Here is an 18,861-nt window from a genome sequence, read left to right on the forward strand (position 1 = left end):
CGCGCCCCCCGGCATCACCTCTGTGCACTCCGAGAGAACCACTGTCCTCTTGTCTGTGGTAAGCACTTCCTTGCTTTACCTACAGTGTCAACACCCAAGCCCGGATCACAAAGTAATGTGGTTTGATTTCATCTGCTTTCTGAACTTTGTGTTATATGTATGGATACATACAGAGTACTTTTTTTTTTTAATCCTCACCCAAGGATATTTTTCCATTGATTTTTAGAGAGAGTGGAAGAGAGAGGGAAAGACAGAGAGAAACACATCGATTGGTTGCCTTCTGCATAAGCCCCGACCAGGGCCCAGGCCGGGGAGGAGCCTGCAACCAAGGTCCGTGCCCTTGACTGGAATCAAACCTGGGACCCATCAGTCTGCAGGCTGACGCTCTATCCACTGAGCCAAACCGGCTAGGACAGGGTACGTTTTTTCCAATGTCTGGCTTCCTCTGCTCAGCAAACTGTTTAAGATTCACTGCTGTTGTGGCTGTGGCGGCTGCAGCGGTCATTGTTGCTGTCCATCCTCCTTGCACGGCTGTCCCACCCTATCTACTCATTTCCTGCGGGGAGACATGTGGATTGATGCTGCTCTAGACACTCTCGTAGGAGGGTTTGGGTGCAGCGAGCCTGCATCTGTGCCTTTGTGTTCACCTGGCGGTAACACTGCTGGGTCCTAGGGTACGTTTTCCAATGTTTACGTCCATTTATATTCCTATCGGCAATGTTTAGAGGTGCCGTTCCTCCACAGCCTCTCCGGCACTTGCATGCAGTCCTTTCCATCCTAGCCATTCTGTGGAGTACGTGGCCATCTCATTGTGATGCCCAAAGGCCCAGGCCTGCATCGCGGGGCTGCGGGGCCCTCTTCCCTGGCCCACATTCCTGAGGAGAGAGTGGCCTCTGGTCTGTGTCCTCCCAGGCCAGAGGGGTGGCTGGTGACTGAGACTTGGCTGCGGTGTGCACGCGTGGGCACGCGAGGCCCCTGCAGAGCGGAGTGGACTGCAGGTGGCCGATCTCCCTGCACCGCCCTCTCCCAGTCTGGAATTCTCAGGGCTGAGGGTCCTGAATTAAAATACGGCCTCCGAAGTCAGTAGAGAGGAATATTTGTCCAGATCAAAGAGTAAAGCAAATCTTATTGAACAGTGTCTCAGCTTGATTTATAGCTTCATTATTTAGATATATGGTATGTGGGTCTCCATATATGGTATGTGGCTCTGAGCCCCACCAGGTTAAAGACAGGCCTACATTCATTGCTTTATTAGAAAGCTTAATTGGGTTGTGGGTGTTTTTTTTAAAGCCAAGCCTCTCCTCTCCTCTCCTCTCCTCTCCTCTCCTCTCCCCCCCCCCCTCCCCTCCCCTCTTGGCATTCTCTCTCTCTCTCTCTCTCTCTCTCTCTGGCATATACATCCTAGTCTAGAAGGGTATGCAGGAAAATGTTAACATGGTTATCTTCTACAGCAGTGGAGTCTGGGGTGATTTAATTTTTTTCTTCTTGCTTACTTGTATTTTCTACCTTTTTGACAATGGCTTGTGTAACTTAGTGAAGGGGAAAGATAAACATTGAGCAGGGCCTACCTACCCAGACAATAACCTGTGTCCTGCTGGTTATGGTCGGGGGAATCTACTTAGTGTGTGGAGCCCCCCTAGTTCTGCTGCTGATACCGATATTGGGGGGGGGGGGGGAAGAACTAGCATAAGCATGTTTTTTTGGCAAACAGATGTAAAAATACCAAGATGGCTTTTATCAACCCTGGCACCAGACATCCTATAGGCCCAACTGATTCAGTAAGTCGAGCAGTGAAGGGACACAGGAGCCTAGAGAAACATCTGCAGCACTGTTTCTCAAACCCCAGGGTTCCGACCCCACGGGGATTGGGAAAACCAGAGCCACGTTGCTGGACGCCCCCATCAGGGACTCCACCAGTCCCGGGGCCCAAAGACTCTCCACATGCCCCTTCCTCCTGATCGTAACAGGAGCTAACTGTGCACAGTTGCTCACAGAACACTTCATACACATCATCTGCTATGACCCCCACAGCAATTCTATCTGGCCAGTAGGGTGGCTATTTGCATTTACAGTTGAGGAATGTGAGGCCCACAGAGGCTCAGGGCTCAGGTGTAGTCATGGCTAGGAAGTGGGACTTAAATCCAGGTCTTCTAACCCCGAGTTCACTCCAATCCATCAATTCCCATTTCATCATTTTCCCACCTCATCTTCCTTTTCATCCTTTCTTTCCTTTTCCTAGCACTAACCTGAGACATTCTGATGACAGGAAGTTGGTTTTCTTTCCCTTTCACTTCATAAAAATCCATCACAGTCTTTCCTTCATGCCTTCCCCGACCCGCACTCAGCCCAGAAACAGGGAGAGGTGCTACAGAATGAAAGCACCGAGAATCACGCGCTGGCAATGGCCCAGCAGCACTGAGGGCCATCAAGCTCCTGCTTGGGGAACAGAAAAGACTGTTCATGCTGATTACCCAGCGGTTTCTAGGACACTCTTACCTATGCTCCTATTCAACCTTTTTATTTTCTGCTGCAAGCATCTTCCTCCCGGATCTTGTTATAACATCTCTGTCGCATGGATCGCTGACAGGCTATGGCGGGGTTAAGGACATCCTCGAGCCCCTCAGTAATAGAGTCTTCAAGAAACACATGTCTTCTGTGAACGGCACTGTGTCATAAGTTCTGTCTGCCTATAGATACCGACATGCATCTGAGCCCTTGGTCTGCAAAAAGTGAGCAATGCCCGGGTTAGCTCCTGAACCGTAACATGATTTACCCACACAAGCACACACCCCTTTCTGGCAATAACACCACAAAAGGTTCAAAAATGGCTGATGCTCACCGTTCAGAAGACCGCTTTAACATAGCTCTCCGCCTCGAAGCCCTTGGCAGCAGTCCCCTTCATAGATCACCATGGTGGCGCAGGGCCAAGAGATGGTGTGGTTGACTCACGGGTCACCGCAGTTCATAAGAAGTCAGAATAATAAAAAGGAAGGCAGGTCTGACATCACTGGCAAGGGACACATTTCAGTGCTGTGCTAAGTGAATTGATTACAGCTAGCTCCGAACAATGTGGGAGGAGGAGTAAGACCTTGTTGAACAAAGCCAAGCACAAGGAAGAAAAGGGCCTGGTAAAAAGCCCGGCCTCTCTAGCAGGAGTTTGTAAATCGTCTCAAAATGGACATTCACTTGTTATTGATCCTAAAGTCAAAGGAAAAAAACAAAACCTGCTCAAAGTCTTTATTATTAACCAAGTGAAAGGGAAGCTGCTTTATGACAAACCAACGAGCACACACACCCACGGTGCACACGCACGCACACAAACGCACATGTAATGGGTTTCTAAACTGGCTTTGCCGCAAGCTGCAATGTCTAGAGTAAAAAGTACCTCTTTGTCCGTGAAGCCACTGCAATTTATAAAAATAAGGACAGAAAACATTTCAAGATAAGCTCAGCTTTACAGTTCACTTGGTGAAAACCTAATGCAGCTGCCATTATTCGTAGGCCGTGGTCTGTGAAAGACTCTACGAGAGTTGAAAGCAAGTCAGCACTACCCTAGCCCCTAAGGGATTACTCTTTTATTAAGATATAGTCTTGGGATTAGTGGAAATGGCTGTCTCATGAATGCAGCTACTATATTTGAGCACATGCCTGAATAAGCTGCTTGTTGATTGAAACCTATCTATTTATAAGCACTTGTGCACGTTGTGAAAAATCCATCTGTGTCACCACAGCGTGGCGCCCACCACTGAATAGAGGCTCTTTGCCATTTCACTCTGGCCCGTTGAGTGAACAGCAGAAAGGAAGTGTGCTGCGTCCACTTAACAGGTTTTATTCCTCACTCTTGGCCAGTAAAGTCGAGTCCCCTTATCTAAACAGGGGTTTAGATGGATGTGGATGTTATAAAAACAGAAATGGAAAAAAGAACACTTTTATTCAGACTCGCCCAGATGGTAAATGTAATAGATTTACCAGGATTTGGGAAAATGGTTACAAATAGCCCAAACTAGCCATACCTCTGCTGACGTCACAGTTTTTGAGTGGGGTCTGGAAAGTAGGTGGGTTTACTACACGTACTGGATAGCATTTCTTCTCTCCATTTCTGCTTATGAAGGGCACACTGACAGCATGTCCAACAGAAACAAGAACAGCACAAAGAAGAGCCTGGATGTGCAATCAAACAAGTCAGTGCTGCCAATGCTGGGCCTCATTGCCACTGAGCCTCCGTGTGAGGCAAGGCCCAGCTCCCCACGCCTCAATGAGAACCCAGATTCTTTCTGGGATTCTGTAATTCTGAACCCCACCACCCTGGCACACCCCAGCCCGCCAACACCCTCCTCCCCCTCAAAACACACCCATGGTTCTGCTTCCTAGGCTCAGGAACACTCTCTTGAGTTTGGGTGTAGAGCAGCGGTTCTCAACCTGTGGGTCGCGACCCCTTTGGTGGTCGAACGACCCTTTCACAGGGGTCGCCTAAGACCATCCTGCATATCAGATATTTACATTACGATTCATAACAGTAGCAACATTACCATTATGAAGTAGCAACGAAAATAATTTTATGGTTGGGTCACAACATGAGGAACTGTATTTAAAGGGAGGTTGAGAACCACTGTTTTACTCCTTTGTCTTCCTCCCTGCTCCTGATCACCTGAGCCAGATTAATCATGGAGCAATCCAAATGGATTGTAGAGCAGGCTGAAGTGATTGATTTGGTCCATGTGCCCATCACGTAGTGAGCATACAGGCAAACAAGTAATGAAAAACTCCTTCTTCGAGTTCTCAGTACTCTGCCTATTAGTGTTTACTATCATTCAACCCTGAGAATACAGAAGTAAAATATTAATGCATGCACTTAACACTAATGTCCACCATTACGAAGTAGCAACGAAAATAATTTTATGGTTGGGTCACAACATGAGGAACTGTATTTAAAGGGCCAGAAGGTTGAAAACCACTGGTGTAGAGGAAGGGGTTTCTTATTCCATTAGGATTTTAACTCCTTTGTAGCTAGGGACTCCATTTACTATGCTACTTCTTCAAAAAAGGCTAACCAAGAATTTATTGATTTTAAAAAGACTTAAATAATCTTAAGTGAGACCTCCCAGAATTTCTCTCCTTGAAGAACCTTATAAACAATGACAGGAAAATTTCCCAGGTATCCCCCTGTGAGAAGACTGACAGCTGACTGTCTGAAGCTTTTCTAGCCCCAACAGAGCAAGTCGAAAGAATGCAGGCGTTCGTAGTCTTTGAATTCTATTTCTCTTTCTAAAGTTTGTGATCTTTAGTTTCCTGGTGATATCACAGACCTACTAGTACACTGTGAGAACTCAGTGATGTGTACCTATTAGCATTATTATTATTATTTTAAATCTTTATTGTTGAAAGTATTACATGTCCCCTTTTCCCCCCATCCACCCACTCTAGCCCACCCCAGGCCCTCACTACCCCACTGTGTCCATGGGTTATGCATATATGCATACAGGTCTTTGGTTGATTACCTCCCACCCACCTACCCTCCCCTGCATTCCCTCCAAGATTCTGCATTCTGTTCCAACTTTCCATGTCTCTGCATCTATATTGTTCATCAGTTTATTTTGTTCATTAGTTTCCAGATATGAGTGAGATCATGGGATACTTGTTTTTCTCTGACTTATTTCACGTAGCATGATACACTCCAGGTCCCTCCATGTTGTCTCAAAGGGTAAGAGATTCTTCGTTTTTACTGCTACAGAGTATTCCATGGTGTAAATGTACCACAACTTTTTTATCCACTCATCTACTGATGGGCACTTGGGTTGTTTCCAGATCTTAGCTATTGTAAAAGATTCTTCTTTTTTACTGCTGCATAGTATTCTATGGTATAAATGTACCACAGCTTTTTTATCCGCTCATCTACTGATAAGCTGTTTCCAGATCTTAGCTATTGTAAATTGTCCTGCTATGAACACAGGGGTGCATACATTCTTTCTGATTGGTGTTTCAGGTTTCTTAGGATATATTCCTAAAGAGGGATCACTGGGTCAAATGGAAGTTCCATATTTAATTTCTTGAGGAAACTACATACTGTTTTCCATAATGGCTGCACTAGTCTGCATTCCCACCAGCAGTGTACTAGGATTCCCTTTTCTCCATATCCTTCCAGACTTGTCATTTGTTGAATTGTTGATGGTAGCCATTCTGACAAGTGTGAAGAAATACCTCATTGTTGTTTTAATTTGCATCTCTCTGATGGTCAGTGACTTTGATTTTTTCATATGCCTCTTGGCCATTTGCTATTAGCATTATTATTCATGCTAGGAATACCATAGAGACTAGAGAATCAGCCCTAACTGGTTTGGTTCAGTGGATAGAGCATCAGCCAGTGGGGGGTGTTCAGGAGGCAGCCAATCAATGATTCTCTCTCATCATTGATGTTTCTATCTCTCTTTCCCTCTCCCTTTCTCTCTGAAAAAAAAAAAAAAAGACTAGAGAATCACATCACATCTATGTCTTAGTTAACAAAGCAAAAAGGTAATTTTGAAAACAAAAGTATTACTACTAGAAAACGAAAGTTGAAACGTATAAAAAATAAGGCATTTGGAAATGGCATATATTTAAATCATAATATAGCAACATGAAGCAGCACAGACCCTACAGTAAGTGAAACATCGCTGTGTACACAGACATGGCGTTACTGACTGGACACTGGGTGAAGTGCTGGAAGCCATGCTCAGAACCTGATGGAAGGTACTATTATCACCACACTCGTTCTACAGACGAACAAGTCAAGCACCTGAGTGCTAAGTTTTATGAGGTGGTAGAGACAAGGTTTTGATAAAAACCAAAGCTTCTCCTACTTTACCACAGTACCTCCCCGCACATTTTCCTCCATTTTGTTAATCATTCACATAAGATTATTAAAGATCACTAATAGGTTTATGTGTTAAAAAGAAGACATCTAATCGGTCTCTCCTTTGTGAGATCATTTTGAGATAAAAGAGGGTACATGGCCGTCGGCATCCTGGAGACTTTGGTCCAGCCTAGAATCTGGAAGAGGACAACCTTTTTGTGACTTGGTTTGTGACAACTCATACTCACAGATGACTTTCTACCTTGAACCCAAAGGTACATAAACTGAGAGCTAAAAATTAAAACCTGGGAGCTCCTCTTCAATCACCTGTTTCCTGAACTTTTTTCACTTTTTAGTATTTATCTGTTTTCTATTGGGGTTCCCAACTAGGTACTGATAAAGAATTCACCTTAAAACTTCGCTCCATCCATCCATCCATCCACTTACCCACCTATTCCCCAATGGCTTCCATAAAAGACTGAGTCAACATGTAATGATAACTCATGCTACTACCCATTTTCTTGGCCTTTCTCATAATTATTATGTCTCCTGTAAGAGATACTGCTTTGGGACAAACGTCGACTTTTTTTTAGGCTAGTATGAGAATAGAAAAGAGAAGCAGGTGGTGAAGGAATGGAAGCACTGTAAACACTCACAACCAAAACTGGTTGATCAAAGTTTTTAAAGACTGTTTTTTTAATGTTCAGGATACTTATATTTATGGATTATGGATTTTTTTAAATGCCCAAAGGCAGCTAAAACTCACAAAGATGCAAAGAATAGAAATTATTCACATTTTATAAAAAAGAACATAGAAAAAAGCAAGGGTCAAATGACTTATGCATGGTACCCAGAATTCAACAACCCGAGCCAGGACTTAGAATTCCTCACTATGACTTTTCTAGTAAGATTATTAAGCTCAGCTGCTGCCTTCAATACTTGTTTCCATAGACATTACTAAGAAAGCATTTTACTTTGGCATTTTTGTAATATGGCACCATTTATAGCTGTCTTCACTCATAATACCCTTACTAAACAACCGTCTTCAGGGCTGGCGGTACACCCAAGGAGGGTCAGCCTGGTTTACTAGTGGCTAATGATTGAGACAAAAGTTGACTTATGTCATTTTTTTCTTGCATTTTCTGGATTTAGAAGATAAACCATGCCCACATTTCTAATTCAGCCAAACATAAATTTTTCTGACACACATACAAAATCTCAAGAAGTGTAAAGGTTTCCATCACCAAATCTACTCTTCTATCACTTTTGGATAATAAAGCAGACAATCTAATGATTCCACAAACTTGTAGTGTGTGATTATTTTTTTTTTTCCTGTTTAGACCAAGTTTTTCCAAAGAATGATCTAATTCATTTTAGGCTGAGAGTAAGCCCTATGTTAAAAAAGAAAATTATAATTTTTTTGCTTTTTGCTGAAATACCTCAAGAATAATAAAAAATACTGAATTCAACTAAGCTAAGGAAAATAGGAGACTTTTCACTTAATGTACTTCAGGAAATTCAAATATTGGAATAATCACAAAAACAAGAATGTTAGCCACAAAAGAGAACTTTATGTAAAAATCAGTCTCAGATCCACAGGTGTAAGAGAACATCCCAAAGGCGAAAGCACCTTTTCCAGAACCGCTCCCAGGATAGTCAGTACCGATTTCGAAACTGGTTGCTTAGGTCTTGGAGGTCTAGTACTAGGGTGTCCATAGCTGCTATTTCGTCAGCTAAATCCCCGGAAATTTCTCCACTGGCCACATCTGTAAAAAGTTGCTGCAGCATAAAGAACAAAGCAGAACTATCAAAACAACGAAAATCTCTTTAAAATAATATAGACAGAGTACAGAACTAAAACTCCTTTGCATAATAATACCGCAACATTATAGCAGCAAGGGCAGTGTTTGTGCTGCTCACCACCCTGGAAAAGTATGAGTTGCAACAGTTAAGGGATGAATGGAAGAAATACAACAGGCCTGAACTTGTAAATTCAAATGAGTGCTGCCCTTCATAATGGCTGCGTGAATATGATTAGTAAGTTCAGTGTCACAGGATGGTTTTTGGATGAAGGGATATTATTCATCCAAACAAAACAACCCTATTCACTGTGTACACAAACAAAAAATATATTTTAATTCACATTTATATAAATCAGATCCTTTATGCTAATTACTTGAAAATAATTACAGTTTAGGACTGAGAGTCACAAAGATGATCAAGATTTGGTAAAAACAAAAGACCCAGCAAAAATAAAATAAAGATGAATGCACCCCCTCCTGTAAAAGGAACTGCCTTGGGCAGCACACTGCAGCCTATGTGCGTCAGCACGTCCACTGGTTCCGCAGCTGCCCTTCTAGTGCCTGCTGGGCCAGGAGCTCGTGATTGGCAGGCTCCTCACCTCCCAGCACTGCCCACAGGTTGCCAAACCTGAGTCACTTGTCTACCTTAACAATGTTTGTCAAATCCACATACAACCTACTTACTATTTTTTCTCTAAATCAATTTTCACATAGTAAGTCTTTTTTCAAAGGAAACATTTTACTAGTAGCATTACTGTAAATGAGAAATAGGCTAAATAATCTTCGTGAAACTGTAAGTCTAATGTGTAAGCCAGTTATACTTTTTCTAATATGCATTGAAATAAATATATATTAAAATCCTAAGGTTACTCAAGTGCTACCAGTGGCATATATGCCGCACTTTGGGAAAAGTGATAATAAAAGAAGAGCATTGTTTTAATGTAATGTAGAGAAAGCATTAAGGGAATTTAATTTACAGAAAGCATTAAGGGCTGGACTGTAAGTATTAATTTCTAAGAGCCCTAACTAAGCCACATTTAGGGTGGTCTAGCCACTGGGCCAATAAAATCCTCATCAGTACAAGTAACTAACTACCTGGGAACTAATATAAAAAATGTAATGTGGGCCTAAAATTAGCCCTGATGTAAAGGAAGATTTAAGAGCACGGGCTGATACTACAGCCTTCTCTGTAGGACAGCCGAGTTAACCCACATCCACCTCACCTTTGCTTTAGAAGACAAGCCCCGTAAGTTGAGCCGAGCTGAAGAAAGCACCTGTACAGCCTCTTGGGGACTGGATTTGCTTTCACTGCATTTCACAGCCACTGGAAGAAAAACACCGGGAAACATCCATAAAAATTGCTGCTGATCATTCATAGGTAAAAAAACACACAAAACCCTCACAATTACTTAAGAGTTTAAAGTAACAGATTTGAGAAATATTTCTCATGGAAAGTTTTTAATTTGGCAAAAGGATAATAATTATGTGCATAATCCTCCCTTTTGTCTTTCTTTGAGAAGGATAACTTATTGGTAAAAAGAGAATTTTGAGAAAAATAGGTAAATTTTGGTGAATTGCAGATCATTGGGAAGAGACCCTCTGAAACACACACACACACACACACACACACACACACACACACACACACACATCAGAGACATGATACTCTCAGTGTGGCTTCCCCAAGGGACTCACTGCTGATAATACTAGCCCAAGGAAGTGACATGAGAGAGATTCACAGCTCGGTTCCTACTGCGATTTCACACTCAGGGTTTACACCACCGTCTGGGAGAACTGATATCAACAACCGATGTGCCTGCACTTGGGATGGAACCGCAGCTCCCCATTTGCTGTAACTATCAGTTGCAGAAGAATTTAGAGGACTTTAGGATGAGTTCACAGTCCTTTTGATTCAGTTCTTAACATTGTGGTTTGAACTGTAATCCCAGGGCATCAATGACCCATAATCAAATATATATCTATAAAAGGCTAAGTGACCAACCATATGTCCGTCCGCCCAACCGGCTGGTACATAAGACACACACTGGCAATTTAAAAATAAACGCTGACTCGCGCATATAAAGCTCTCATTGGCCCCAATCGCATGCGCGTGTTAAGATCTGTCATTGTCAATCGTGAATTTGGTTGTTTTGGTTGACATTCAGAAGCTGAAAGAAAGCAGCAGCAGCAACAGAATACTGGTATGTCTGAAGATCAACTATCAGCATCTGACACTGGCCTCCCATTTAAATTGATTCAAAGACAGTTTCCCATGATGCCAGCATTTGCAATGACTATTAATAAATCACAAGGACAAACTCTAGACAGAGTAGGAATACTCCTACCCGAGCCCGTTTTCGGACATGGTCAGTTATATGTTGCTTTCTCTCGAGTTCGAAGAGTGTGTGATGTTAAAGTTGTAAATACTTCATCATAAGGGAAATTAGTCAAGCACTCTGAAAGTGTTTTTACTCTTAATGTGGTATACAGGGAGATATTAGAATAAGTTTAATCTATCAGTCATTGTTTTTATCAATGTTTTTATATCATGTTTTTGTTGTTTTTATATCATGTCTCTGTTGCAGTTATATCATGTTGTTATTGTTTATTTATTAATCAATTTATATATTATTTTCATATACATTTTACTAATTTTCTTTCATCTCTGATACTTCTATTATAGAGAAAGGGTGAATAGTGATACTAAAATATTTCTTCTAATTAATTTCTTTTCAATGTGCACGAATCTGTGCACTGGGCTACTAGTATAAATATAAAAATGCATCACCAAATTATTAATGCAAATAATTAAAAACAGCCTTTATCTGGAATATATTTACCACATAGGTATACAACTTTACATATAAGGTTACTTCTCCCCTCAAATATCACCCATTACATTTCTCAAGGCTATTTGGTTATACTTTTTATTTCTTTTATATATGCAACAGCTCTTTGTATAGTGCTCTGAGTTCCAGAAATCTATATATTTTATGAATAAATATTTTCATCTATAAAGGAAGACTATGTATGAGTCATGAAAGGTTAACAGATATCCTTAATACTATATATCAATGCAATAGACTGTGACCTGAAGGTTAACTACCATTGTAAGGGTTTTTCATATCTCTAAAGTTTCTAATACCAGTCACTATTCAAATGGAATTTAAGCCTCTATCCTGTCTTCTTGTTGCTCGCAAGTGCCTACTACATAGCAGCTGGTCTATAAATGTTTGCTGAATACAACAATTTCAATACAATTTGAAACTATTTGTAGTGACACTTTACTCTTGACTACTACTTTTTCTTATCAGTAATAATACATTCTAACATGCCATGGATGGCAAATGTTACATCAATACCATGTGCAAGTTCTAAGGCTCTCCGAACCAGTTCCTTAAATGATGCAATATCTTTCTCCCAGCCACTGGACTGTGTGTCACACTTGTAGGCCTTAGAGAGATAGTTGAACGCCTGAGGAAAAAAGGAACAACAATTCAGAATAACAAACAGAGTTCACATTTCAAACTGTTCCCTGGAAGTTGCACGGAACTAACTGCAACTTGAAAACCAGCACCTGTGGGACACAGCACAGTCTCCCTCACTCTCATCAAAGAAGGGGCACGGATGCTCATCCAACAGCAATCAGCATGAAAAAACGTCACATGACACTGGACCAAGACACTTCCCTTCAAACAGAAATTTACAAATGCCCAATTTGGAGGTCTACAAAGAGTATACATACTTCCTTAGCATTCGTAGCCATTAGCTTAAGAGACCAGCTAAGAGAAGGAGGTGTGAACTTGGTGAAACTACAGAATTATTGAGAGGTGTGAAAACTCACAAGAAGCAGGGGGTGGGGGGACAATAAGGACACATAAGTAATACCTTAATCACTAAAGAAAATTTAAAAAAAAAACACTAAAAGAGGGGAGACAGAGAGGATGTAGGAATGCACATAATTTGAACCATTAACTTGAAAGTTATAACTGAAATTTAAAATCAGCATAAGCTTAGTATTAGTATTTAATAATTAGTATTTGGTAATTAATATTAATATTGGTACATCCATATATGTATGTGTGCAAATGTGCATGATATGTATCTTTATACTGAAAGAAAAACTCTAGAAAAATTACATATTTCTTATTCATTGACATATTTCATTAATTTAACTTAAACAATTTGTTGTCTTTTTAAATTTTTGAGATAAATATTCAATTTGGGTTCTCTCTAATATAGATAGTCCTCAGTTGACACTTCTACCAAAATCCTGGTACTCTGAGTTCACAGGTCAGTCATGCAGCAAACAATAAAAATAGTGACATGTAAAAAACAAAACAAAAAAACTCACAAGAGTTTAAGACACTTCTTTCACAACCTGATTCTTGAGGGAGAAGTCACAGATGAGAGAATTCAGAGTAACCTTAATTCCATATAGACAAGGGAGCAGGGAATTCAAGGAGACTGGGAAGGACAGACGGCAGAAGTGGGTGCGAAAGTGTGAGTATGTGTTCTCCAGGTGACAGGCACTGGGAGAAGCCAGCTGGGTAGGCCGAGGGAAGAGAGAGTGGCTATGGATTCCACAGATGAGCTGTACTGTGGCTAATTCCAAACTCACGTGGGACCACATGTGATTTGTTGTGGATGTTTGAGAAGAACACAATTGTTCCAAACTTGGAAACTCCGGAGGCCCCTGCAAGGTCTAAGATAGGAGGCCAAAGGCACAACTGGAGTGTAAGTGGTGCCCGTGAGACAGCAGGGCAACCTCCACCAAGCTCTTCTCCAATACATATTCTTATCTATTCCTCCTCTTTTTTCCCTTTCACAGTCCCCATCGCAGATTTAAACACCCTTTTGTCCTTGTACCCAATCTACCTTAGTCCTTAGCAATGAGCCTGCAGCAAGGGTACAGAAGACATGATGAGCCAGCTGTTTGCCACAGCTCTGGTAGGTAGGGAAGCTGCTTAGAGAGACCCTTTGGCAGGAAACAGAGAACATTTATATAAGAAAAATTCATGGACAGAGAAAAGATGAATGCTTACAAGTCTTAACCTGCCCACAATTCAAAGTGCTTATGTTAAAGACTGAATCAAAACTGGAGCGTATTAATCTTATCTTACAAATCATTAAACGTTTTCTCCAACCATGAAAAAAGCAGATCCACTAGACATATCTCCAAACAAGAGCCAGGCGTGAAGAAGGACTCACCTTTTCGTTGTCTTCAGGCTTCTCACTCTGCCCATCCCCATATACTTGGGCGTACAGCCTCCAGATTTCCCCGTCATTTGTCACTCTTGAAGTTACTCTGCCAAATAACTCCTGCAGCTTTCCTTTGAGGCCGGTTGCGACATCTCCGCTGCGATCAGTCATCCCATTAATCACGGCCCTCACTAGGATTTTAAGGACCTTAAAAATGTGCACAGAAGAAACTGGTAAGCTAGAAACAACCAAACAATAAAAAACGAAGGCAACCATCACCTTCATCAACAACAATGACAAACCTCTTGAGACCTGTTAGAAGATCATCCTTACACGTTCCTCTTTAAAATATGTTTTTATTGATTTCAGAGAGGAAGGGAAAGGGAGAGAGAGAAACATTGATGAGAGAGAAACACCGATCAGCTGCCTTGTGCACGCCCCCTCCTGGGGATCAAGCCCACAATCCGGGCATGTGCCCTGACCGGAAATCGAACCTGCGACCTCCTGGTGCATGGGACAACGCTCAATCAACCGAGCCACACTGGCGGGGCTCATCCTTACACTTTTAAAAATAAAGTAAAAGTCAAGCCATCCTGAGTCACTCTGCAGAACGACATGCTGACTACCTCTCTGGTGTCCCTTTTCAGGCCTCCCAGAGGGCTCTTCTTTCCCAGGGCACTGTGCTCAGTGCTCTCCGAATGACCTGACCCACACCTGTAGCTTCACAGATTTTACCCAGTCTCCTCTGACAGTGTCGGCACAGCTCCAGCCCAACTCCTCTCCAGAGCTCCATGATGGTGGGCCTCATACCTTCCAGCATGTCCTGTCAACGTCTCACACTCCCTCTACCCGAGAGTGAAACACAGAACCCACATCTCTTCCTCAGCCAGGTCCTGGCTCTTCCTAAGTGCTGAGCGATTAACTGCTAATGCATCTGCATTAGGCATGCGGGGTACCCAGAAAGTATCTCTTGTCCTTCTAACTACCCAGGTCCGCTCACCACTTGTCCACTTCTTGGCTATCTTGCTTTCATTTGTTTACACATTCTATCCCAGATGCTTTGGGTGCGGACAGATGGGCTGAGCCCCAGAGCAGGTTACATATCTGTCATATCTATATTAGACAATGTGTCTCAAAACAGCTTCCTAGAAGCATAGAAAGTGCCTCTTCAATCATCAACTGCTGTAATGGGGGATCCACTAAAGAATCAGCTTGACCTTGCCCATGGGCCAACAGCACTGACATCACCCAGGAGCTTGACAGATACCCATCCTGATGGAGATGTCGATCTTTTTGGGACTGAGATTCTATATTTCTAACAAGCCCAGAGGTGATGCTGATGCTGATGGTCTGCAGACCACACTGTGAGTAGCAAGGTTCCGAGAGAAGCTGCCCACATCTTTATTCTTACTTTGTACTTCAGGAAGAGGACCATGTTTCATCAGCTTATATCACAGGGTCTAACACAGAGCCTGGCACACAGCACAGCCTCATTAAATACCTGTGCCTGAAAGAAAGGCTGAATGAACACATCTCTTTCAGAAAGTGTGGCTAACAGACATGCAAGCAGTGTGTCACCTTGCTCATGCGTTCTGATCCAGGCATGAGATGTGGCTGAGGATATTAGGCTCCTCTGGACCGTGAACACTTAGGAAGGTGAGCTCAGGCTTATGGTCCTAATTATACACAGTGATAAAACTCCACAGGAGAACATTCAATTGTGCTTTTTCTTTGTTTGGACAAGGAACATTATCTCTGCCTATAAATTCACATTACAATCTCACGTATGTAGTTAAATCTGAAAGTAACAATACAGAAGAAAATGTGTGAATATGCACCACTTATTTTAAATACTCATTCTGTAAATATTTCAAGAATGAACATGGTTTGAAAGTGATGGCCTATTAAAATAATAATTAACATGTACAAAAGAAGCACACTAAATTAGTAAAATACTTGATTTTTTCTGGGATCTCAGAGTTGGTCCAACATCTTCTCCCCTCACTGTAGGCTACATGAGGGGACAATGGAAAGAGGGGGGACTGCATTCTCCCTAAAAAGGAGCATGGTGGTTGTGGTGAGTAGAATAGTGTCCTCCAAATTCCTGTCCATATAGAACCCCAGACTGTAACTTTATTTGGAAATAGGGTCTTTGCAAATATAATTAGATAGGTTGAAGCCATACTAGATTACGTGGGCCCTAAAGCCAATGACTAGTGTTCTTAAAAGCAGCGAGGACACACAGACACAGAGGAGGAGGTGAAGAAGTGGGTGAAGAGGGAGGCAGAGACAGAGTGATGCCGCCATAAGCCAAGGAATGCCAGAAACCACCAGATGCTGGGAGAACCCTTCAGAGGGAGCAATGACACATCCAACATCTTGATTTTGGATTCTAGCCTTCAGAACTGAATGGAGAGAATAAATTTCTGTTGTATGAAGACACCAAGTTTGTGGTAATTTGTTACAGCAGCCCTAGGAAACTAAGTAGAAAGGCCAAGACAAAATTGAAAACACTGAAATAAACTCTCACCAGGTCACTTACCCGGCTTCTATTAATCATCTTCCAGTTTCAGTGCAGGAAGCACTACATGAATGGCTGTCACATCACAGCCTGCCCCTACGAAGACTGTGACCTCCAGCACCCCACTCACTGGTCAGTCATTATTTCCTTCCGTGCAGAGATTTTAAATATCAAATCTCTCCTTAATGAAGTATGGCATTGTGTCATGATTAAAAATGTTTCCTCCACCCCTAAGCTTAAAAAAATATTTACCATACTCTCTTTTAGTGCTTTTATGATTTTACCTTTTCATTAATGATGATAATGACGATGATGACAGCATAGCAACACTTAAATAACACTTGTGCCAGGCACTATACCAAGCCCTTTACATACATTATGTCATATAATCCTCACAACAACCCTGTGAGGCAAGTACTATTATCATCCCCATTTTATAAAATTAAAGAACAAAGTAGTTGCGGTAACTCGCCCAAGGTCATATAGCTCATGACTGGCAGATGTAGGCAAAAAGCCCAGGCTGTCTAACCCCAGAATCTATGCTCTTACCTACAACATCATCCTGCTTCTCAAGGCATTTCAATTTAAATATTTAATCCATTTGTGTTTATTTTGGTTTAAGGAGTGACGCAGAGCTTCCATTTTTGGTCCCAAATACTTGGCCAACTATTCCAATACATATTGAATATTCCAATTTTATCCCACAGATTTAAATGCCATCCTTATTATACACTAAATTCTCACACTTATTTGAGTCTGTTCCTGAATCCTTTTTTCTATCCCATTTAACATTTCATTCCTGTAGCAGATGTTAACTCTTTATATAACAAGGATATTCTTAGGTTTTTATCTTCCTCTTGGTTACAAATATTTTTGTCACATATTTTTTTAATGAAGTCATAAAAATTCCTTTAAGCTTTCTTTTTTTTTGTTTCAAAGTTTAGAAAATTTGGTAAGTATCCACTTCTATTCCTAATTTTTCTGAGATGAAACATATTTAGCATATATTTAGTCCATTTGAAATTCATTTGGTATATCATAAAATACTCTAAGTATATTTTTTTAATCCGGATTCTTAGAGGGATTTCATTGTCATCAGTATAAACAGCCCTGTACTCTGTCCCATAATGACTTCTGCATCCCTAACCTGCACCTCTAATTCATTTCAGTGATAGAGAACTGTTGTTTCGTTCTCTGTCCTAAGCCTATTTCTCACCTCCTTTATAGCCCAAGCTTGGAGGATGCAGCAAGCAGACAATAATGGCAGGGAACCACCACCAGCCCCTGAAGAGAGCTGACATTTTCTCACATGGAGAAGCAATTCTCATATCAATGCTGAAGAGTCTCCACTAAAAGAAGTGTAACTATCTCCAGCACAAACCTTGAAGTCCTTGGCCAAGTCTCACCAAAATCTTGGCCAAAAGCACAAGGTGTTGGCCTTTGAATCCTGGAGGCCTTCAAAGCAAGAAGGAATCGGTTGCCTTAGGTACAGTTACAAAAGCATCTAGAAGGGCTCGAGGCCAGGCACAGAGCCATTTCCCGATCCCCGGCTTGGCTAACCCCCTGCTCCACTTGGATTTCTCCAAAGAACTGGCTCTGTTTCCTGGTCTGATAACCCTGACCCCTGCTCCCCTACACCTTGGTTACCAGAGTGCAATAGGCAGTTAAACACTTTCTTTTTCACTTCTTCAAGGAAAAAAAAACCGTAGCGTGTGGAAAAGACACACACAAGCTTTAGGGTAAACAGACCAGACGCCAGACTCTGAGGCTCGGCTTTCCTACCTGTTAGCTGTGAGACATCGGCCTGATTGTTCCCCCTGCTGAGCCTCAGACACGGCGCCAGTTAAATGGAGACCATCCTATTCTACAGAGAGTATTTGTGTAAACATGTTCCTCTGTCCCCTTTTCTTTCAGGTAATGCTCAGCCACCACTTGTTTCAGGACTTCAGTTTGTTGGCAACCTGCCCCACCCACATCTACACTACCTCCCTCCTTCCCCAAAGAAAAAGCCACACAAAGAACATCTATATAGAAGACATAACATATGTATTTATATGACACTCAAGATTCTATTTATATGACATTCAAGAAAGAGCAAAGTTGAACTGTGGTGACAGAAATCAGAAACTGTGGTGGCTGAGGGGAGGGTGGGGGCTCAGTGACTGGAAGGGGCACGTGAGAGCTTCTGTGATGACAATGTTCCTATCTGTTTTGGGGAGTGGTTGCATAAGAGTATGTCCTCGTCAAAACACAGCAAATGTACACTTAAGATCTGTGCATTTTATTACATATAAATCTGACACCAATTTGAAAAAAAGACTCTGTTAGCTATAGTTCACATGCACATTAATATGATGGGGAAATGTGCTTTTTAACATAAATCTTCCCACAGACTTTAAGTCAACACAAGGAGAAAACGGGCCTGCCTAAGCGTGGTGCCGGCTATGGGACTGGTCAAGTAGTAGAACCTCCCTGGGTCACCTACTGCAAAATGAGGAATATTCAGT

At 41.9% G+C, this 18,861-nt stretch overlaps 1 protein-coding gene across 1 annotated transcript in view; it reads right to left on the minus strand.

Moving 5' to 3' along the window:
- Window positions 1-8,378: 8,378 nt before the first annotated feature.
- Window positions 8,379-18,861, minus strand: part of TTC27 (tetratricopeptide repeat domain 27) — a 95,747-nt gene continuing 85,264 nt past the window's right edge. The window contains exons 17-20 of the mRNA XM_005886046.2: window positions 13,843-14,040; window positions 11,994-12,105; window positions 9,855-9,955; window positions 8,379-8,608 (exon numbers count right to left, since the gene is read on the minus strand). Coding sequence (XP_005886108.1) covers window positions 8,486-8,608; window positions 9,855-9,955; window positions 11,994-12,105; window positions 13,843-14,040 — 534 coding nt within the window. The 3' untranslated portion in view covers window positions 8,379-8,485. The remainder of the gene's footprint in view (window positions 8,609-9,854; window positions 9,956-11,993; window positions 12,106-13,842; window positions 14,041-18,861) is intronic.

This window comes from Myotis brandtii, unplaced genomic scaffold (genome assembly GCF_000412655.1).
Source record: "Myotis brandtii unplaced genomic scaffold, ASM41265v1 scaffold953, whole genome shotgun sequence".
Taxonomy (NCBI): Eukaryota; Metazoa; Chordata; class Mammalia; order Chiroptera; family Vespertilionidae; genus Myotis; species Myotis brandtii.